Source organism: Passer montanus, unplaced genomic scaffold, assembly GCF_014805655.1.
Source record: "Passer montanus isolate IOZ18808 unplaced genomic scaffold, ASM1480565v1 scaffold13, whole genome shotgun sequence".
NCBI classification, from domain to species: Eukaryota; Metazoa; Chordata; class Aves; order Passeriformes; family Passeridae; genus Passer; species Passer montanus.
In genome coordinates this window covers 3,366,535-3,390,044 of record NW_024359832.1, presented here as the reverse complement: position 1 = coordinate 3,390,044, position 23,510 = coordinate 3,366,535, and the positions used below count along the sequence as shown (strand labels likewise).

The 23,510-nt window shown below is 38.6% G+C and overlaps 1 protein-coding gene across 1 annotated transcript; it reads right to left on the bottom strand.

The window, feature by feature from the left end:
* Window positions 1–2,886: 2,886 nt before the first annotated feature.
* Window positions 2,887–23,484, bottom strand: TXK (TXK tyrosine kinase). Its single transcript, XM_039699127.1, has 15 exons — window positions 23,068–23,484; window positions 17,184–17,235; window positions 16,864–16,966; window positions 16,464–16,672; window positions 15,402–15,467; window positions 14,724–14,778; window positions 13,787–13,866; window positions 12,265–12,392; window positions 11,043–11,117; window positions 9,941–10,112; window positions 9,031–9,247; window positions 8,102–8,166; window positions 6,001–6,119; window positions 5,386–5,543; window positions 2,887–4,087 (listed from the first exon to the last, which is right to left on the bottom strand). The coding sequence occupies exons 1-15, from the start codon at window positions 23,081–23,083 to the stop codon at window positions 4,019–4,021; spliced, it is 1,584 nt and encodes a 527-aa protein (XP_039555061.1). The 5' UTR covers window positions 23,084–23,484; the 3' UTR covers window positions 2,887–4,018.
* Window positions 23,485–23,510: the final 26 nt, after the last annotated feature.

Genomic DNA, 23,510 nt, shown 5'->3' with positions numbered 1-23,510 from the left:
TAGAGAAGAAAACCCAAAGCTGATGTATTAGGCGTGTTTGTCTCACAGCCAGTCTCAGTGGAGAGTGTTTCAGTGAGTTGTGAGGTTTTCCAGGCAGTGAAATGAAGAACACTATTTAAAGTAATTAGATGTGTTTTGGTATGTAGGGTGAATGGTTAAGAAGGAGAACAAAGCAATCCTCAGAGGCAATACATTGCTAACCAAATTACAGCTTTTAAATGCTGATACCAAACCAATCTTGGCAGCTACTCATTATTACCATATCTCAGGACAAATTAATGGGCAATTAAGTTCCTTATATAGCTGCACCAACTAAATTTAGGCAGGTCAAGAAGACTTGGATATGTTAAAAAATCTGTACGATTTTGGAAGGAAATACATCAGTTACCAGTTTCTATGGAAATCTGTTCTCTACCATCTTCATTTTCCAGCCACACTTGAAAGAATCATGCCATAATAAAATCTTCATCCCAAAGGGTACATATTCAAAACTTCAAACTCTACTCATCGGGGCTGCATCCCGGAGTTATGTAGGGAGAATTTTCTAGAATACTTTGAGAAGGATGTGGATTCTCATTATTTAAATTCCAGCAAAATAAAACTGGCAAGTGTGCTAGGAAGTATCCTTCCAGCAGGGCAGATTTGCACTGACTCCTTTTGGGCAGGTTTTAAAATGGTGCCATGGTTCAGAACATGGTGGGAGCTGAGCAGGAGCCAGGCTGGCGGTGCCTGAGGTGGGAGGGATGGTGATGTGCTTTGGTGGGCCTGTCGGGCCTCCCATCTGTGAAATCTGCTGGGGGGAGCTGGGGAGGAGGAGGAATTGTCCTGAAACAAGTGTCACCAGCCCTGTACATACTAGAAAATGGTCTGCATTGCTTCTCAGGAGTACTTTTGACGAGTGAATTCATTTCATTTTCTGAAAATAAATTCCATTTTTTCAATAATGCACCTTTTTAATAGAAAAGAGATGTATCCTAAGTGGCTGGCTCACAAAAGCTTGGAGTTCTGTCTTTTTTCCTCCCAGCCATGATACAGGCTTGTTCCAAGTGTTCTGATTTTTGATCAGGAAACAGTAGCTAAATTTTTACAAATGCTGAAGACTCCTACAGCCTTTGACGGAAGCTTCCCTGTATGGACGTGTCTTCTTTACTGCTTTTTCCAGATATCATTTTTATCACATGGAAGTTTGAAAAAAACAGCAAACAAACATCCATCTCTTTATGGTCAGTGACAAGGATATCTATTCATCCATTTTTTGCCTGTTAGAATATGGTTGGAATTTGAACTAAGCTCACAGTCACCATGAGGTCTAAGGTGGCCTACTCAGTCTTTATGTAAGGGTGTAGCTGTTCTGATAAATAAATACACTGTAGATACCTGACCTTTGTACTGCAGACCATTTCTTGCTGCAAATTAAGCACCAGTTTCACAAGTTCTTGTGCTTTTTCATTTATTTACTGCCAGCTTGATTATAGCAGCTGTTTAATTTTTCTGTGTCAGAATGTTAATAACACCTTCTTCAAATTTTTCCCCAAGCAGCCTACAGAAAGATTATATTGGGAAGTGGAAGCCTGGTAGGCAAGCCTTGTTGGCTCCAGTTGTTAGACCAGCGTGTTTCCAGGATGGGTGCATATTCACCATGGGACAGCTCAGTGAGAGGCAGGAGCAAGGTGCTTTGAGTACATAAATTTAATGAAGCTGGTTTTCACTGCATGGTGCTGTAATGTATTACACATTAACTTGCAGTAATATGGCAAAACCAGTTTTACAAGAGCTGCTTAAAAAGATGTCTCGTATATTATTCAAAGTCTCCATGTACTTTATATTGTGGAGAGTGTTTGAATTTCACATTGGTAGTGCATCATCTGCTGAAAAGCTTTGTACTTCTGTGGCCTGGGCATAAACTGTGTTGAGCTCCATGTGTGTACTGTGTTTTCTCAGTTTTGGCTGAGAGGGAGCAGAGCCAGGACAGCTGACCTGAAGTGGCCAAGGGGATATTTCACACCATAGAACATCATGATCAACGTATAAATTGGAGGGGAGAGGAAGGGAAGCTGGCTGCGGGCTGCTGGTTACTGCCTGTGGATGGGCTGGGCAGGGGGTGAGCACTGGTAAGGTGCATCACTTGTTTCTCTTGGGTTCCATTCCTCTCTCCTTTTAACTGCTATTGCTATTGTTACATCTTACTTTGTTTCAGTTTTAACCTGCTCTTGTCTCAACCCACAAGTTTTACCTCCTGATTCTCTGTCCCCTGGGGCAGAGGCAGTGAGCAAGCAGCTGTGTGGCACTGCTGCCAGCTGGGGTTAAACCACAACAGCTGTAGGCCTGCATTCAGTCATGGGTCTGATGAAGGGCTGAATGCTCATAAATAAATTGATTATGAAAGTAAACAGTGACATCAGTTGTTGGCAATTCTTCTGGGAAATTACATGAAATAATATCATGGTTTGATTGATGCAGAAATACCTTAGAAGTGTGTTTGAAGGTACTCCCAAATGTTCAAACAATGGGACTAACAATTTCCTTCCCCAAGGGTTGATAACTACCAAAATACTATTGCAGTAAAGATGGCTGATTACTGCCAGGATTATATTTGATTATGAGATGCCATCCTTTGGAAATTCCAAACTTTGTGGGGTTTTCTATATTTAAGTTTAGTGTTACAGTTATTTTTAAAAATTGGAAATAAAAAATTAAACTGTGACTCAATTTCTGACCAAAATTAAATTGAACTCATTCTTTCTCTAGCATGTTTTACATATTTCATCTACAAAGCCCTATAAAACTAAATATTGTGATGTATTTACCTAAAAATAATTCACAATGCAATCACATATTTCCAAGAACATATTTATTTGCAATGATCTGACTATTTTTTTTTAATAATTATGAATTCCATCTACCTTTCCTTCTCTACAACATATTTGTGTTGACCACAGTTAAGATTTAAAATTAAAGGAATAATAACATAAGAGGTAGGGGTACAGAGGTGTCCATGTAAGGTATCACAGGATCCATCTGAGCACTACTGTAGGGTTCCAGTTTTTACTTGCCCATGAATCATTCTGGCCATTTGCAAGGGGAGGCACTGCTTTGTCCAGCCAATCACTGAGCTGGCTGTCCCTTGGACAGAGCCCTGCTCTGCTTCTCTAGGGCTGGATGCTTTGCTGTGCACAAGGACTTGCCTTTAAAAGTGACCTAGCCAGAGCTTTTCTGTGGCATTCACATCTTCTGAAAAATCCCTTCGCCCAGGATTTGTCTCCTGGGAAGCTGAGAGGCCTCAGAGAAAAAGGAAAACAATATTATCTGGTTTGCTTATCCTGTGTTTTGCTCCTTTGGAATGTGTTTGGAGATTGTTTACCCACAGGTGATGGTTTCATTGGCTTCTGCTGTGAGTTGTTTTGATTCAATGTTGTGTGGGGTCTCTGGAGAGAGTCACAAGTTTTCTTTGTTACCTTTTTAGCATTCTGTAAGTATCCTGTCTGTATTCTTAGTATAGTGTATTATTCTTTAATATAATATAGTATCATAAAATAATAAATTAATCTTCTGAAAACATGGAGTCGGATTCATCATTCCTCCCTTCATCAGGGCACCCTGCAAATACAATACTCATCAGAGGTTCTTCCATCATTTTTGCTCTGCCAATCAGTATTCCCCTGTGCATGAGTCACAGTAAGTATAAATAATATAATAATATCGATGCAAGAATTACTGTAACTCAAAGGAATTAATAAAAATATCTATAAGGTGAGTAGGTTTGGTTACTGCTTTTCAGACAGATTTTTCTCCCTAACCATGAACACAAAGCCTTGAGAGGTCCAAACCAGTGTCCTGGAGTATCTTTCTCAAAGAAGAAAAACTGTGCCAAGACCAAACAGCTGCTTCAATATGTAGGATGCTGGTACTGTGATTTAGATAGAGACCTCTCTAAAAGGTTGAGATTTTCGGTAGCAGCTACATAAGTGGCATGCTTAATGATAACATTTCAGGAAATATATTGGTATAAAATTTGTGATTATGTCATCTCTGTTAGATCTCTGAGGGTCACTGTTAACTCTGCAAAAGTAGGACGTCCTTCAGGTTTCTGAAAAGAAAAGCAGAGGATAAATTTGTGTTAGCAGATTGGTTGATTACAGTACCAGACTTCAGAAATTGGATATAAGTACATATAAGATAATGCTTTAAAATTACATTTCATTTTATTAATACAGAAGAAAAGATCAAGTTTGTCATTTTAGAGAAAAAAAAAAATCATTATTAATGACACCAGCAGCATGAGCACAAACACTGGTAAAAAGATTCCTGACATTTCTTTATACTTAGTTCTGGATCAGAATTCCTATGGAATTTCCCCCTGCAGTAGGTCTGTGGAAAGCCCTGCCAGTCAGGAAAACATGGTACTCAGGAATGCTTCCTATGTTTTTGAAAAAGGATCTTCACTGCTGAATAATTTGAAGTGCTGCAGCTTAGTGTGGAACAAACTCCTGTCTGGTGGCAGACAGGAAAGAGAGCTTCTTCCCCATGATCTCTCTGCTGGCTGGCACCCCAATGGATGTTTGTAGTAAGCAGGCAAGCTGGATGCAATTTAGTTTTCCATCTCTTAAGCTTTTTTTTTTTTTAAACTCAGGATTTAAAAATTTTATTCAGAGTAGTAAGGGGGGAGATAAAGGAGACAATGGTAGCAACAAGATTCCCCAGCTACTCACTGTGTATGCCTGCAATTTTACATGAAAAAATTGTACACAAAGCTCTTCTGAAAGGAATTTTAACCTAAAATAAAGATGTATTTCTTCTAGAGACTAGAGAAGGAGGTCCCTTAAGGGATTAATCAGATGGAGAAGTTGATGAAATCAGTGTTTTGTTGCCAATATAGAAATGGTGAAAGAACATGAAGTACTAAATCAGCTTGGAGAGGGTGAAAGAGGTGCAGCCTAGGAGCTGCACTGATGTACAGAGATACTGATATACACTTGAAAATGGGGGTTCAAAATCTACAGTTAGTGGGCATATCCACTTGGTATATGAATGTGTTATCATTCAGAGCAGATCTAGAGAAAGTATGCATGATACAAAGGCATGAAAAAGGAATCACATTGCACCCAGCAGAGAAACATGACAACAGTGGCATATTCCAACCCAGGGGTGGTCTAGATCTATTGTTATGATAGTGTGCTATATATTTCTTGGCTGCAACAGTCAAAAGAAGCAGAGGCTTGTAAACTTTGGTGTGATTTGTGAAAAACATAGTTGGAGATGCTGAGAATGCCACAGACGTGGAATAAGGATTGAATGCCTTGAGCTTTTAAGGTTGCTTTTATATCCTTGTTAAAAAGTAAGAAAAAAGTAATACCTGAGGGGAGAAAAAAAAAAGGGGGAACAAACCTCATGCCAGCAGCTGTACATGACTTTGTACACCGGATGTGATGCCAAATGTGGTCGATAAAGTCGGTTACCCTGAGAGATCTCACGGACAACTTCAGCATTTGACTTGGTTTCAAAAGGCATTTTGCCTTCCGTGAAAACTTCCCACATCAGAACACCTAGAAGTGAACCAAAATAGGTTTAGGACAAAACAAAATATGCCAAAACCACCAGCTTTAAGAAAATTAGGAGAATAAAAACGAGTCCTGATTCTTCTGTGTGTTGAAAAATGAATGAAAATACTGGCAGCCTGAGCTGAATAAAGGATACAGTCCAAACAATTTTCAGCTACTATAATTCTGCTCTCTTTTAAGTCAGCTAAGGTGATGGTCCATGAAACTCAGATGAATATGTTTGGCTAATGAGGACTCATCAGAAATGCACATTTCAGTCAAAATCTACTTTTTAGGTGCAGAATCTTTCAAATGAAAAGTCCATTTGTCTGATATAAGCAAACTTTGAAAAATGGGAAGGACTGAAGCTTAAGATAAGTAACATGGGTAAAAATTTACACTTTCCCAGATCATATCCATAGTTTTAGGGAAGCGTGGTTGCCCTTTTACCTAATCAACTCACCAAATGACCAGACATCTGATTTGCTGCTATATTTTTTGAAATGAAAGACTTCAGGAGATGACCATTTGACTGGAAACTTGGCACCTGAAGAGCTGATATATTCATCATCAATGACATACCTGAAGAATAAGAGGAAACCACATATATTTGAATGAGTGACATTTCCACAAATGGTTTAGAATTCCAGAAAAATAGTATCAATTTGGAAACAACAAAATTATATCACTACTTTAATATAAAATGAACACCAAAAAAAAATACAGGAAGCTATGCACTTAAAGACATTTCTGTTTAAATGAATGATTTGGATTATTCATCAGAAATATGTCAGAATAAACCATTTTAATACAAACATAGAGTGACAGGATGGTTATTATTGTCATCTTTTGGGTGTATACACATCACTTCAGCATGGGCAGGAGAATTAGCAGCAATAAATAATTAGTCTTTTTTTAAAAGAATCCACCTTTTCAACTGCTTGTTCTACCCAAATAAGACTCTCGCTGTTCATCTCCACAGATGCCATATCAGGGACATTGTTACCAAAGCAACACAAAGAAATGTTCATCACATTCGAGGCAACAGTTCTTGTAGGTGCACTAAAGTAATTGTAGGAGCTGACCTCCCAGATAAAATGAAATTATGTGCCTAAGGCAGGCATTTATAGGGCAGCATTTTAAATTTTTACTAGGCAGACCCCAACATCCTCATGAACTCTGGGCACATTTTCTCAGTATTAATGTTCCTGAGCAGATCACAGACGTGCAGTACACATTTATTCTCAGGTAAAGCATAAATGTAATTTTTTTAAAGCACCTTTTAAAGGAGATCACATTGAAATAAGTAATCTTTTTGCCTCACTTTCTCATTTTGTTTCAGGCACAGAAACATGGGAGGTTATTGAATAAGGAACATATGAAAGAGCAGTACAAAACAGCCTGTAGTAGCAGTTGTGCGAGCTCTGAATAATTAGGTTGTGTTCCCATCACATCTCCACAGCCTCCCCAGGAGAGTGAGTCCTAGAGCCACACCACTGATCTCCACGTTGTGGCCACAGTGAGCCATTCAGGTCTATTATTCTTAGGCTGGACCCTGACAGCCACCTTGTTCTTACTGTATTTTCTCATTCATTTGGATAAGTCCAGAGCCCTGATACTGACCTTACCCTTTTGGGGAGCAGTACAAGCATGGTACAGGATAGCCCTTTGAAAAATAAGTCCTTAGCTATAAACTGCTAGGGTGTTATAAGCCTGAGGTTAGAAATAAGAGGCAAAACTGAAGGAGCATGGCTGTGCTGACCTAATGACTCACAGCCACAAGGTAAGTGTCACCACAACCTTCTGCTCAAAGCCACTGACTTTGCTCTTTCAAGCTCATCTGCCTCCTAAGTGAGCTGATTCAGTCTGCTAACCCACAGAAAAACTAGTCAGTAAAACACAAAAGTGGAGAGCTTTGTGCTGGGCATGCAAGAGGAAAGGAGAAAGGAGACATCCCCTTTGCGTAGCATTTGGCCAGCTCAGCTGTGCCCTCTGGGGAAAGTCTGTGAGGCTAGAGATATGCTTCTCAGGCTGGTGCTTGTCAGAATTCAGAGTGCTCTCTTTCCTCACTTTGGCTGGTTCTATCACTGAGCAGAAAAACCACTTCCCTGCTAGAGCAGCGTGTGTCACACTTCCTACCCACACAGTCCTCCCTGCATCCTGCCTCACCTACGCAGCTACCGCTGCCTCCACAGGTCAGCAGCATCTCCCAGTCCTGTCCCTAGTGACTTTCTGACCTCCATCCTGCTCAGCAAAGTTGGGGAACTTCTTTTTACCAGCTTCTGGCTGCCCTGTGCACTCTGGGCATTTCTCTGTCCATAAACACCTCTGAAGTTTACCTGGCACTTTGTTTACCTATCTTGAAATCACCAAGAGCAAGAGGAGGACACATCATCCAGTTCATGGTGCAGTGGTTAAACAACATTACAGTTTTCATCAGGATTCAAAAATGACCCACAGTGGGATTCCCCAAACCAGTGAAGCAAGCAGTGAGGTTAACTAAAGATCATGCTGCAGCTGTCTGAGAAGAGGTGCTCACAAAACCTTTGTCAGTGGCCTCGTACCTTGCCATGCCAAAGTCAGATACTTTAACCACGTGCTCCACATTGACTAAACAGTTTCTTGCAGCCTAGGGAAAATGAGAGAAACATATCTGAAATCTGTACTAAAGAATTTTAAAAGAAATACAGCAGCTGATTATATTTGCTTTAGCTCATGCTGTGCATATCTGAAAAGAGATTAGTGTATTGGTCAAAAATATTAGTGAATTTTTGTCTCTGAGTCAGTGAACATATTTCACTACTGTGTAGTGAAACACATACATAGCACCTAGCAACTTAAATGCTTGTAGTATGAGTTGCAACATGTTTACGTATTCTTGAACCGTGAAAGCCTTTTAGGCTGCAGATCTAATGATCCAACCAGATATTTCCTGAACATCAACACCGGGGACAATTAGTGTAAATTTTTAAAATTTTTTTGTGATGTTTTCACTACAGAAATGAGTAACCTCCTGGTAATTTTCAGGATTTTACATTTCTTCATGCAGCTAGGTAGGAGAGGAGGAAGATTTCCACTCTACATCCATATGTGAGCATTGAAAAAGGATCAAGGAGTAAAGAAACAAACTCCTTTCCTCTAAATCCCTGCCTATGGGCCGAAAACCCACTCATATATTCCAGCATTAATGAATGGCTGTAGAGAGCCAAAAATATAGATAGAAAAATATTTCAATTATTTTAAATTCTCATTGTTGCTGACCTTTTGTAATGCTTTGATTTTGGTTGTGTTCTAATCACTTTCACATTGAGATGTCATAATACCAGATAGTTCCATGTCAATATTCTAATTTTCTCTGACCTCTCAAGGGGTTTGCCTTATTAGATCTTTCAGGGCTGAAGTCTTACAAGCTACATAGTGTCCCATAAAATGCAACAGCACATTCTCTACAGCACACATTTGATAAGAACCTCAAAAAACCTATAGTACTTACCAAATCACGGTGAATAAAGCTATTTCTTTCCAGATATTCCATCCCTTCACAAACATCCTGGCACATGCTCAGGAGAACTTCTCTGCTGAGTTTCCCCCGCCTTTGCCGAAGGTAATTGAGCAGGCAACCATTTTCCATGAATTCAGTCACAACGTAGAGAGGTTTGTGGTGTGTGCACACCCCATAAAGCTGGACCAGCTTTGGGTGGGAGAGTTTCCTGTTTAAAATCACATTTTAGACAGGCTACTATTTGTTCTTGGCAGGTAACTAAACCTTTGATTCTCATGGTGGTTTTGAAAAATATTTTCACTACTTGATAAAGAGTGTCCTATTCAGCTTTTTTCAGAGTTCTCCCAGTACTTAGCACTTTTCTCTCTACTTCCTACAAAAATTTCACTCTGTGAACTCATAATTCTTCATCAGTTATATAAGTGCAGTGAATGCAAAGCTTGATTTGGTTGATGCAAAATGGAAATGTCTAGTTACACTTGGTTTGCAGGCAGGGGCCTTGACCCTGCAAGGGTTCATCTCTTCTGGGCCAAGACCTCATGTGGATGCTTCCCTAATTTGCAAAATTTGCATATATGGTAATACAGTTTCTCAAAAGCTTTAGTTGGATAGAAGCTCTGCCAGTATTCCTAGAGGCACTGAGTTATGGATTAAATAGTTATAGGAGCACATTTACATTTTACCAGAACATTTATTCCCCATTGAGCTCCATAGTACAAAGCAAGGCACACTCTAAAGATAGAGTCTGGGCATAGGAAGCATCTGCATCAGCATGGTTCAGACCTTTATGTCAGCCTTTCTGTCCCACATATCCACCATTCCCATCAAACTTTGTTTGTTTGAAATGGAATTAGGTTATATTCATTTCCTGGTAAACTGACAGAATGGCTTTTGTACTTACATCATCAGTTTGGCCTCCTCTATGAAATCATCTTCAGACATTGCACCTTCATTGATTGTTTTGATGGCAACCTTGATAGTCTCTTTCCATTTACCAAGGTAAACAACTCCAAACTGCCCACGCCCAAGTTCTTTCAGTAACAGCAGCTCAGATGGGTTTAATCCCCACTCCTCTGCAAAAGCAACCCAATATGTCAGGAGAGTCAGGCCAGCTTTCCTGAGCCATGCTCCAGGACACACGCCTTGCATGGCAGTTAATGAGCACTGCAAAGCATCACACTGCTTCATCAGCTATAGCATGAGGTCTAAATATTTGAAAATGGCTCATGTATGTTTAAATATAAATGCTATTTAACAGCTTAAAAAGCGTGATTACTAATTTTCCTTAACGTTGGAATGTCTGAGGCTTGAAGATAAGGCAAGTGTTTAGATTTGATTACACACAAGAATTTTTTGGCACTATGATATGTGATGTTTTTAGCTCCAAACCAGTTCCAGATGGATAGTAAATACAGAAATAGCCACTGGCTACCATTATTGTAAAAACTACAATAGCTCAACCCTTCAGAAATATTAAGCCTTGAGATTCATGGGAACATGAAAGATACTCAGTCTTGGAGGTTCCTGTTGCCCAATAGATGGTATGAGATTCCTGATCTATATGCACAAAACTGGCATTTATTGCCTGTTTGTTTTAATACTGCAAAAGATTCCATTCTTATTTCTGAAACCTGGAGGACTGACAAAGAAAATCTTCTCCATAAATAGTATTAATTTCAGGTTTCAGTTTCGGTTTCCTAAGCATTTACATAAATCAAATAGCCTTTCAAAAGCTATTAAATGTCTATTTGAGTCTTGGGTTTGCTTAGAAAAGTCCAAATATCTCTGAATGCACTGGTGGTTGTAACAGAAGCACAACAGTCTCTGCACAGCAGCAGCTGAGTCAGGTGTCTCATTTGGTACTGACACCTTACACTGTTTATGTGTTTATTATTACCAAAAATTTCACAGATACAACTTAATTATTAAGCTGCGTGGATATGAGCTAAATTCTTGCCTCAGCAGATAGCTACATCTCCTTCAAAAGAAGATAAAAAACTTACCATAATTCAATCCTGCGGTTTCTGGTGAGGTACATCCATCTGATCCGACTGGATGGCGGAGACGTGTGATAAGACCTGTCAGGGACAAAGCCACAATATTCTGCTGACTAATTACTTAATTTTAAAATATGCTGTATCATACCTCTTCTCAAACAAAGCTACGTGGAATCTGGTGTAAATTTCTTATTTCTTGAATTTATTTTTGCCGAGTTTGCTCAGATAAAACACTACAGTGAGAAGAAATAAAGACTATTTAGTAGGGCCCTACCTGACTACAAAAGTATTTCTACTTTCATAAAGCCAGCAGTAATACTCTTCCTTTTATGTACCATGATAGTGAGCTTAAATGAACTATAAAATACTGTATCATCACCGACCTAAGCAGTGTCTGCCAGTCTTCCAGGTTTGAAATATTTTTGTGTCTCATTTATTTTCTTTGCATTCAAAAGCCCACAGTACTAGTGAATACATCCTTCACCAAGGAATCCCTGAGTTCATTCATTCTTCCCACTACTACTTTTAGGGCCAATTCTGCTACAAGTGTTTCCTACAATTCTCCTCCCTCCAGCAAAAGGCTCTGTCCATTCCCATATCTTCTTTTCTAGTGCAAGGGATCTCCATGTGTTTTCCCATCTTCCCTCATTCACAGTAAAACCATTTTATATTGCATTAAAATGATGGGCAGAACCAAGGTGAAAGATATTTTGCATGCTAAAAATTATAAAAATCTGCCATCAGCCAACAGTTAGAGGTGTCTAACTCTGGTAAGCTGAAAGCCAGTGTTAGAGAGTCCTTGTGCTCCCTCATTCTGCCCTTGATTGTTTGTGGTATGGGTTGTTTTTTTGGGTTTTTTTCCCCAAAATCAGTAGAATGCGTTCCTGCTGAAGCACAGCATTGTTCTTGCTTTTATTAGATTGCATGTATGCAGGTCCATGTCATAGACAAAGAAAGAATTATGAACAAATTTCACTCAAGTCCCATTTAGTTAAATGTGAGCAAAGAGAATATAGATCAGGCTTTTAACTTTGCTGAACTCATTTGATATATGTAGACAATTTTGGTAGTTTTACTTCCCCCATGGTATATGCACATGACAGCTATGACTTTGGCAGAAAGAATCAAAGCATATTTTAATTCATTAGCAATAGAAACACTTGTGTCTCTTTGTATAAGGAAAGTATTAGAAAAAGATGTAAAACTGTTACCAGCTCACATGCATTACCTGCAGCATTGTGCTGATGATACTCGATGAGTTCAGGAACGGATGAGAAGAGATAGTTTTCTGCTACATAATATTGTCCCAAGTGATTCTGCTTAATTTGATAATGTAGAATATCTCCATTATGACTTCTGAAATCAACAAAACATTATAATTTCCAGTTTTAAATTTTATAAAAGTAATTTATACTATAAATCTGCTTAAATATCACTATGGAAACATAGAAAAATCTGAAAACTTGGGACATAGTTCTCAGCTTAAAATGGCTGTGTGTAGCAATGGCTACTGTTTCAGGAGAAAAAAAAAAAGATTCCTTGACTGCCTGTTTTTCCCAACTTTGGGGGATAGTTGCACAATGTCTTTTTTTGCCCAAGTATATTTTACCCCTGTATCATTGCATTCCTAAGAAATAGCCACAGTGTTTAAGAAGTGCTCCTCCTCATTTAGCATTTATTTGAATACAACCTCTTAAAATTAAAATGTTACAAATTACCTGCATTTTCTCCCAAAAAACTTAAACACATATTCATACATAACATGAGATTAAATTTTCAGTTCTACTTCTTCAAAGGGTCTTCATTGGAGCTTTTATTTGACACCTTTGTTTTTCTGTATTTCTTCACATTATCTGTCTTTTTTGCTTTCTGTATATTTTGCTGTCTGCTTGTCCCTGCTTTCTGTGACACTGAAAATTAAGCAGTTAATTTTGCATTTCAGGCTGGTGGTTGCTGAAGGTAGTACTCTAAATTGTGGACACATGTTCACACAAGCAGAGATCAGAATACAGAGAGATTATACAGCCTGCATTACTGAGTCGTTGTCAGAAACATTACTGAGCCCACAGAAATTGTGAGTCTGTCCCCAGCACAGGGATGGTGGGGAGGGCTGGCCCCAGGTTTCCAAGGAGGGAATGGAGGGAGGGAGGAAGAGGGTGGAGATAACAGCAATGCCTTAGCTGCTCTCACCTCTGGCTTGTTGTAAGAGGGAGAGAAGGAAACCAGACACAGTTGGTACGGGGGGATGTGGGATTGCTGATGAAGAGGGTGTAAGACAGCTTGAAATAGGTTAAATCTGTGGTGTAGGTGGTACAGGCAAGTGTGAGTCCTGTGGCTGTTCTCTGGCAAAAGTAAGACTGCACAGTAGGGGTGAGGTGATTTTGGGAGACAAACAGGTGAAGTTTGACCACAGCAGAGTCTGGGATGGATTACAGTGCACAGAGCCTGTGAAGAAAGGAAACAGTTTGGTGCTGTGGCCAAAGGCTGTGGCATGGTTTCCACAGCAGATCATCTGAGAATTTTAGTGCAGATAATCTTGTCTTGCCAGGACATTTGCACACTGACTCCCAGATCCACCCCCCACCATGACCTTTTCTCCACATAGTGTGATTAAATCTGCATGAACAGCAGCCCAGTGGTTCCCTGCTCTTGTGCACTGCATGTCCAACCTACCCAATTATTCTGAAGAGTCTGGAGGAAGCTTTTCCACCACCACTTGATTCAAACCCTAACCATGCAGAGGAACTCACCCCTTAGCCCGCGAGTACATGGACAGCGTAAGAAGACCCTGCCGGCTCGAATCTCTGACAACAAACGCGCCTTCTGTGGGCTGAAAAGAAATCCAAGTACAGTTACCTTATGCTTTTGAGCTTCAGGAATGCTCTCTTGAGACAGGACTTGCAGCTGATTACGAAATTCTGTGATTATTTGGGAGGAAGATAAAGTGGAGAAGAGGAATGGATAGCCAGGTACATGGCAGAACAAAATAAACCAAGAGGAGATAACAAGTGCCAGGCATCTTCTTAGAGATAAGTAATATAGTTGAATTATACACTTCAGTGTGAAGTAGTGAAAATGCTTTGATTTATTAAAAAATCAAATTGTACAAATCACAAGAAAAAAAAAATCCAGTTAAAACAATTCTGAGATGTTCTTCCTTGGTCTTTCTTGCCCTGGGCTGAGCAAAGAGCCAATGAGTTTGACTGAGTTAGGCACTTTGGTAACTGACAGGGAGTAGAATGCAATGTGCACTGTTTGCTCTGTATTTAAGGAAGATGCAGTGGTTTGTTAAGTTCTGCTAAACTCAGAGCTAATTAGCTTACTACACGGATTTCAGTTTTTAATGTCTAATGCAACAGACAGGAACAGTAAGCCACATAATTTGATTTATCTGGACAGAAAATCTACATAGAATTTGCTGGGACTACAGCTTAAAGCTTTGTCAAGTCTGGATAGTCTGCACTTTACACTTACACCAGAAAGCCTTTTTGTTTTAAGGTAGAAATCTTAAAATGTACTTTCTCTCTTACAGAATACCAAACAGATTTTGATTTGACTGTGATAATTCTCTTGATGCCTCTACTGGTAGGTATTTTTCAGTACTTCTAGCTCTATGTAAGCTGAGTTAGTAGTGTTAGTTCTATGCAAGCTGAGTTAGTAGTGTTAGCTCTATGTAAGCTGAGTTACCTTCTGACGCAAAAGAAGTTCTGCCTGGCTTCTGTTTATGTTTTTGCAGTACCACCTGCAACAAGGAGATAATCTATCCTTAATTTCAGCCAGCAAAAATGAATGTCTGGTTTGTTTCACACTTTAATAGTTGCTTTATTCCAAGTTAAAAGCATGTTTAGAACTATCATTGTATATGAACATGTCTTAATTTGGAATGATTTTATTAGACCTTTTTTTTAGAACTTTTTGGCCCCAATTTGCTGTGACTAAATATTAGCTCAAATAAAAGAAACCTCAGGAAAAAAAAAGTTATGCCGAACTGTGATGAAATTTACAGTTCTGGATGGTGTGTGAAGCCTTTCTTCTCTACAATTTTTCAGAACTTTATTCTTCTCTCCAGTAATTTAAATTTATAATAATTGGAATTAGCTACATGATCACAACAGGCAAAGATCAGAATACAGAAACATTATGCATTGGGTCTACAGAAACAGGAGAAATCTGGATTCTGACACTATGATTCATGCACATGAATGTTAATTCATTTTAAGAATAGTGTTTTGTAACAAAAAAAAAGAAAGCTTTTGATAAACATGTTCATGTCTAATAAAAATTTGAAGGATCAAACATTTAAATGTATCTCTGCAATCCATTTTTAGAAATGAAAGCACAGTTATAATTTTCAAAGGTACTTACTTGTATGTTTCTAAATTGCTTTTCTTGTTCTCAGTAACATAGTTGCTGGGAATTAGACCTTCATTCCTGAAACAACATATTGGGGATAATATTATAGTACGGTGTAAAAGATTAGTAGGATTAAGATATACACCATCCTTTTGCTGAATTACAAAGGTTCCCTATCCTAGGGACTGTGTTGCTAGATGCTTAATTCCAGCATTAGAACTGAATAAAAATTTGAGTCCTTTCATCCAGGCACAACCTTTTTGTCCCACAACTGTGGATGGCTACTCAAATGAAAAAGCCAGATGGTATAGGCTGAGATTTAGAAAAATAATATTTTTCTTCTGAACCAGAAGCCACCATCTTAATTTCTGGCCTATACAAACCTCCTATATAAGAAATGCAAAGTGTGTGCTTGGTTGTGTATTCAAAATAGTTATCAGTATACTTTTGCTGAAAACATGAGTTGAGAAAAAGTATTTAAAATATTTAAAGAGAAATCTAAAGGGAAAGGAGGTGGTTGTATTATAATGTACAACCATTCCCAACATTAGAGTACAGGATACACTGAAGAAAATGCAAAGGAGAAAGGGGAAGAACACAAAACAAACATAAGTGTGAAAAGGATCCCAACTGAAGTTATCTAGTTCTCTAAAATAACCTGGTATTTTGGGTAAGAGGTTATGTTTCCGGTATATCTTCATAATCTCTCTGGTTTCATAAAGTTTTTACACATACACACTCTGTTGTAAAGCACTTGAAATATGGAAAGCTGGATTTGCACATGGCCCAGAGCCCAGTGATTCACATGATCGTCAAACACTCTTATGTTGATGAGGATCTTATTGAGTGTAGGGCTTAACTCTGAATTCCCAACAGATTCCCCGTCCATTTCTGGGGTGCCAATCCCTGCTGAAAGTCTGCTCAGTCAATCTGTGTGCCTCACGTACTATTGAACACTTTCAAGCCTGTTCCTAAATAGTCTCATAAGTCTCATTCTATCTGCCCATTTCTGCACAGGTTGCTTTAGGCTTTTGTCTTTCTGTGTAGGATTGAGATAGATGCCCTGTCTCTTACCCGTGTCGGTCTCTCGCCTTCCACCAGAGGGGATCATACTGTTCGAGGATAATGTATTCTTCTGATTTCTTGAGAGGTAAATCTAAAGGCCCTCTAGCAAAGAAATCACAGAGTGCAATAACTCTGGGTTTGTTCGTGCAGTCTTCAAAGGCCTCAGGAGGCAGAGGAGGTAATGGCTTGTCCTTAAACTGTAATTGTCTCTTGTGCTGCTGAAAAATCAAAGTATTTTTCATAATTAGTCTTTTCTCTCTACTATAGATTGCTTAGTTACTGTTACTCTATGATTTTTATGCAACAAAGAACTTGATATGCTCAAGAGCTAGGTACTCCCCTTCTTACTCTCGTACTGAGCCACTGGTACTCACAATTCTCTCTTTTCACCTGCCAAAATGTTACTTACCCCACACTTCCAAATAGATTCATAGGAAACGTCTGGTTGTGAGACAGAGTACTGGGTCACCAGAACAGTGTCAGGGTCCAGGTCCACTTTTGCTCTCATTTCTCTGATTTTGAAAAACATCAAGCATTTGTGTGAATGCATGTCTGTAAACATCCACATAAAAATATCCACAGCCATCTATGCCTGCCTTCATTAGAGATATGCAGAGCACAGTGTCTTTAAACTTCCACATATTTGCTCTTCTACTACAAATAGAGGGATTTTATGAAGTCCTTTATGTATGGATATTTAATTACTGAAAATTTAAACATTTCACATACCTTTCTTGCACTGAGCAGCAGCAGCAGCAGAAAACAGACTGGAAGGTGTGATCTGTGAACAAGAACAATTTCCATATTTGCAGTGTTCCTGTTTGTTTACTCACAACACTTACAGAATTAAGGACTATCCTATGTGCTTACACCTGCTGTTAGCTCTGTCTGGCTGTGAGATATCTAGCAAATCATTATGGCTGAATTTGCAGCCACCAAACCCAGCAGATCTTTCTTACGACAGTCTCCCTTACAATGTTTTGGCAATTATGAGGCTATATGTATGAGCTAAATCAGCTCACTATATCAACAAAAATAAATAATAAAAAAAGATACGTTGTCAGCCAAATTCATAATGATTTGACTGATTACACCCCCTGCACAAGCTCTGCCTAGTGCAATGAAGGGGATGAGAATCTTGTCAGGGACAGGAGGTGAAGAACTGTCCCCTTCAGCACTGACATAATTTTTAGATTATTCAAGCCAAATACAAAACCACACTTGCATGACAAGCTTTTCTTTATTTTGAGGTTTATTCAAGGAGCCACACAATATTAACATGTTTGAATTAATACTGATTTTCCTGTTTCTGTTGCAGCCATTAATATAATAAATACACTAGCCTAGGTTTGAAGTGTGGAGAGAATGTGTGCTTTACACTTGCATGTCAAGGGGCTGATAATCCTTCTTTATAAATTTGTTTCTAAAATCCAAAATACAGTGAATACATCATCACAGTCATCAAAAATGTAGAGAGAAACCAATCCAATCTATCTTGTATATGCAGCAGAGGATATGACATTAAATATGTTGGAAGGCATTAAGAAGATTTGAATTAAGGAAATAAATGGTTGACACTTGGTCCACTCCTACCCAGGCTGAGATGTACCTTCCCCAGTTTGTGCTCCCAGAGCAGTTTGTGCTCCCAGAGCAGTTTGAGCTAAGCTGCAGCAGTTATGGTCCTGTATTCTTTCCCTCTGCACCTCATCTCATCTCAAACTGGGCAGGACAGGATGCTAAAAGGGCAGGCAATCCCTTCCTTGCTGAAGTCTCACCCTCATGCATCACCACAGGGCAGGTGGGAGGGCAGCAGCAGAACCTGCAGGACTGGCTCAGGTGCCCAGGTGCAATGTACAGTGTTTTAAGAAGCAGGAGAGTCAGGGATGGAGAGACAAGGTTCCCCTCATATTCAGCAGCACTAACATAAAATAAACATTATATCCCACTACAACGTGTCCTATTTTTCTCTGCCACAAAGGTCATAGTTTGCAAAGAGGCCTCAGATTTTTATTTGAAATAGACTTCCCAAGATCTCAGAATTTTGCTGCTTTGCATTTAATATGATATTTCTTTGTGCAGTCCCACCAGTTCCTTCCACATTATTTGTTTCTCCTTCATTACACTTTTGCATTGTTGATCCTAATGACCTAATCCAGCCTGGAATAAATAGGATGTCCCTTCTAGTGTCCTGTGAGACTTTTTGCCACTTCCTATTATCAACTGAAAGTCAAATGTGCTAAGAGTATGAATCTTTGCATTCAAACCATTAAACAACCTCACCGCATTATGAAAATGTAACTATTTTCCCTATGAAGGTACATAACATAGCAAATCTTGTGCTAATAAAAGAAGCGAGAATGTTGGATGTCTGAATGATAAGACCAAATCTAGTTCTTAGTTGGAAGAGCCCTGCCTCATAAGTGGTTTGTTTAGACAGTCTTGAAAGTCGTGGTGAAGTTTCCCTTAGACTGTTGAATCCTGTGAAGAATCTGTTGTGTGGGAAACAGATGAGCTGATAGTAATCAGAAAACACCATCAATTGTTTGATAAAAGTTTCCAGTGACAGCTGTGAAAAATGCAGCAATTAAAAATATCCAAGCCAGCTGGCAGCAACAATTCTCTTCAAAGCAGCCAGACTAAAAAGATATTGTCAATGAAGTTTATTTCCTGTGTACTTGTCCAGTGTAATTGTCCCTTGGCCATTTAAACCTGCCTCATAAATAGTGAAGATTGTGGGTGAAAAAATGCTTGAAGTTTAATCAATGTCTACAAAGTATGTCGTTATTTGCAAATAGGAACATGATATTTGAAATCCTGTCTGTTTCTTCTCATTGAACCATCTAATCTAATTAAACACATTATTCCTCATCAGTTTATTTGCTCTCCATATAAAACATTTACAAGAAATAGTTAGAAAGAGCACTGCAGACTTTCTTTGTAACACTAGAATAATCTTCTAATTCGATTTTAAAGATTTGGCTGTTAGCTTGAAAACAAGGGGGTCAGACAGATGCTATGGATGTGTAATTCTGTCTTGTTTTCTTTATGAGCCCAGTAATTTGAGTATATTTATAGTGTAAGGTCAGGAATCCTTTTTGCCTTCAGTGAATCTCAGATTTGTTTTGTTAATGGATGATTTTTATGTCTGACCCCCTCCTTTTACTGTGCTAAAAGCCATTAGTAATAAATGACTGTATGTGACATTTCAAAAAATATCCTAAGCATGTATGATGTTGAGTATTTACCCTCTTGCCCTACCCATAAAACCACAGAAAAGGTATAGGTTGAAGCTGTAATTGTGATGTTTCTTCCTGGGACATTTGCTTCATTTGGTGAGTAATTTTTCCAAGGGTGGAGTGTGTAACCTAATAAAGATGACAAAATAGGAGATGATAAATTCTGCAGACTAAGTTAAGGCTCAGGTTAGATTAAGGCCATGGATCAGACAAGACCACGCTGAACTGAATTGTAGGATCTGGAGGAGCAGCACAAACTTTGCACAGTCCTACCAAAGTTTAATTGTTCTCATTCACTCTGTTGGAGTATTTTAAGTGTGAAATCACAGCCTATCAATCCAGCAGATATCATCCTAAAGCAGATAATTTCCAGTTCTTTGAGAATTGATTTGTCTTTATACATCTTTTCTCAGCAACCTCAGACACTTCTGAAATTCTTTTGTCCCTGCATTACTTTTAGAGTATTTGTGGAATTAATTAAATAGAAATTAGTACAAGTGTAAATTAATGCAGTGCAAACTGTACATTTCTCCTTGGAAATTTGCCAAGGCTGCCAGAAAGCATTATCAAAGCCCATAGAAAAAGGCCTTCAGCTCTGCAGAGCCAAGTCCTGCTTTAGTTAAATTGACTTAAGGCCAGAAGCTTCGACCTGATGGCTTGGAATTTCAGTTCTCAAGCAAAGACTCATGTACTGATCTATGCATTCATTTTACATCTTCCCTGGTCATTGGTAAGCTTCTTGAACTACACTTTTCCCTCCCAATTAAATTCATATTTATTAAGTTCATAACTTACACCAGAAAGTAGGCCCAAACTGTGTGGCTGTTTCAGAAAGACGTGGCCAATACGACAGATGGGGAAAGCTTTGATACCCTGAGTGAATAATTTGATTTAACCTCCTCTCCTCGTGGCCAAGGCAGATGCTGACACAGGGCTGCACAGCAGTGCTGTCACGCAGCAGGAAGATGGCATTTCCTGCCTGACACTTCTCACCCCACATGCACTCTCTCATGTCTTGTGCTCTTCCTTCCTTTCTCTTTTCTCAACACCCATCAGAAAAACTGAGAAAGAATTATAATACTTAAACTCCCGTATTTTAATTTTTTAGAAAAGCTATCATTTGAAATACAAATTAATTGAAAATAGATTCTTAGAATTTACTAATTTAAAATATTTCTTCTTGATTATCCCTTCTTCGAGATCACTGAAATCAGTGGAACAGTTCTATCTGGCTTCCTTTGATTTTTCACCAAGGACATTTTCCTAAAACACTGGATTAGAGTCACATATTATGTGTTAGAGTCACATATTAGGTAGCCTTGATCCTCTGGTCCCTAACTCAAGTAACCACACTGAAGAGTTCATAAATTAAAGATTAGTCACTGATGGTATCACTGAGAGTTGTACTTCAGCAAGGAAACCACATTTTGGATTCCATATTTGGAAGAGAACAGAGAGACCAGTTAGATTTGCCATGTTATGAATTACAGACTGCTTGGACAGGACAGAAGAAAGAAACACAGGCTAAGAGGAAGAAATATTCTCTAATTTTTAACAGTAAATTAACTTTGAATTCTGTTAAAATAAAGTACTTATGTAGCTATGAATTATTTTAGATTCCACTTCTCTGTTTCCTACCTAACCAAAAAGCTTCTCCTAAATTAAAAAAAAAAAAAAGTAATCAAATCTTGCTTCTTTTAAATCCATACCAAGGAAGATCCCTCTAGCACCCACAGCCCCCTTAAATCTTCCAGCTCACATTCCCTTGAGTTCAATCAAAACACAAGCTATGCAAACACATTGCTTTGATCCTCGGGGTATGTCATGATGGAACAACTAAACTCAGTAGTTTAAAACCCAGGTTTAAATTAAACAAGAATATTTGAGGTGTTCAATCTAGAACTCGCCATCTTCCTTCTTCCACTGTATAGACAATTTTTCGTTTCTGCAGTTTTTGATGAAAACTTGCCACTTTAGACAAAGTTATTTAACACAGCAACAAACAAATATAGTACACTTCACTGTTAATGTCTTTTTCTTTCTGGAAATGAATATTTTAGGAGGAAGACACTTGTTTATAAAGCAGTGTAACGTTATCTCCCTGATGACAGGCAAGCAAACACAAACCCCAACACTAGCACAGAGCCATGCCAGCCTATGAAGTACAGTGATGTACATCAGACATATTAGGATGCTCTGTTTCAAACAAGAAATAACCATGGCATGAGAAGCATGTGGCAAAAGTAAAAACACTAGGAAACCAGTGTTGAAGCTAATCTGACAAACAGCCTAAAAATGTGCAGCTAACATTTTGATAACCAACTTTTGAGTCCTGAAAATAAATTTATCTGTGCACAACAGAGCAGATGGGATGCAAAAGGAAGAAGAAGATGGGTCAGCTGTCAGGAACTGTCATTTGCTTAAGCAGCTTAAAGAGAGCCCCATCAGAACAGAACAGAGAAGGTAGAGTGAAAACACATTGCGGCCTGATACAATCCCAAGACACCCAGAGTACACTTTGGGTTGATAATGTTGTCTGCACATGTTGCAAATTCACACATATATGTGCAATCTTCCTCCCATCCTCCGTTGTTACTCACTGTAAATGGCAGCTTTAGGAAAGTAACATCAAAGAGAAAAATAACAAGTCAGAAATTAATTTTTATAATTTGCAATTTATAATTTTGCTATTTCACCATTTTCTTCGCTTGCGTTTCTTTTTCTGAGTCAGTTTCCCAAAGCACTATTAACACTGAAGACACTCTAGTCCATGTCTAAGGTTTGCACTCTTCCGCCATATTTTTGCTAGAAGCTCTTGCAATGGAGCAGAAGATTTACTGTGTCCAACACTACAAACTCAGCTTCTCCATCAAAACTTTGCTGTAACACAGTGTGCCTCCTGGTCTGGTCTGTCAGTTTTCAACATTACTACAAAAATCAATAACCTGGTAGAAAGCCACACTATAGTTTGCTTCTAAAAGCACTTTAAAATACAAGCTTTCAGCTTTTGGTGTGTGCAAGCTGAGGCTTCCTGTCTTTCCTGTGAGTGAACTCTACTCCGAGGAAAGACAGGTTTAGTTCTACCAAACTCTCTATCCATGTCTATGCAGTTCACAAGTTTAAGAACAGTATGTGGAAATATCTCCCTATCTGTATGTAAAATCAGTTGCTTTGCTAAATCTGCCATACAATGGATTAATATTGGTGTGTTCATTTTGAAAGTCCAGACAAGCAGTCTTAACACAGATCCCCTTAGCAGTGCAAGAAAAAGTAGATTCATATTTTTACGGCAATTTTTAAATACTTCATTTGCTAAGTACGCTGCTGTTGCACAAAGCAAAACTACAAGATCAAAATATGCAGCCAAGTTTACTTACAGGTAGAAAGAATCATGTCTGGTTATCCGTTTATATTGAAATGAAAATTCAAACCTCTCTTCATCAGCTGTGCCAGTAAAACAGCCCAAACTGAGCTCTTTGCTCTGATACGAAGCATGGTAAACCACAAATACTGCCTGACCACGCCTACTTACCTTTTCTTTTTAAAAAAAAGACCCAAACAGAGTAGAAGGAGAAAAAATAGTCTGCTTTCTAGCATCAAAAATTTTGTAGGAAAAAAAAGTTATTAAACTGTTACCACTAGGTCTAAGTATTTCTTTTTTTAAAAAAAGTAAAAAAGCCCCAGCAAATGTAAATCACAGAATGGTGTTGCTCAAATGGATTTTTGACCCCAACATATGACAGAATTCAGTTATAATAAAAATGGGAGGAAGGGCTGAAGTTGCTTAAGGGTGAGTGAGCTCATCCAGAAAAAAGGATGG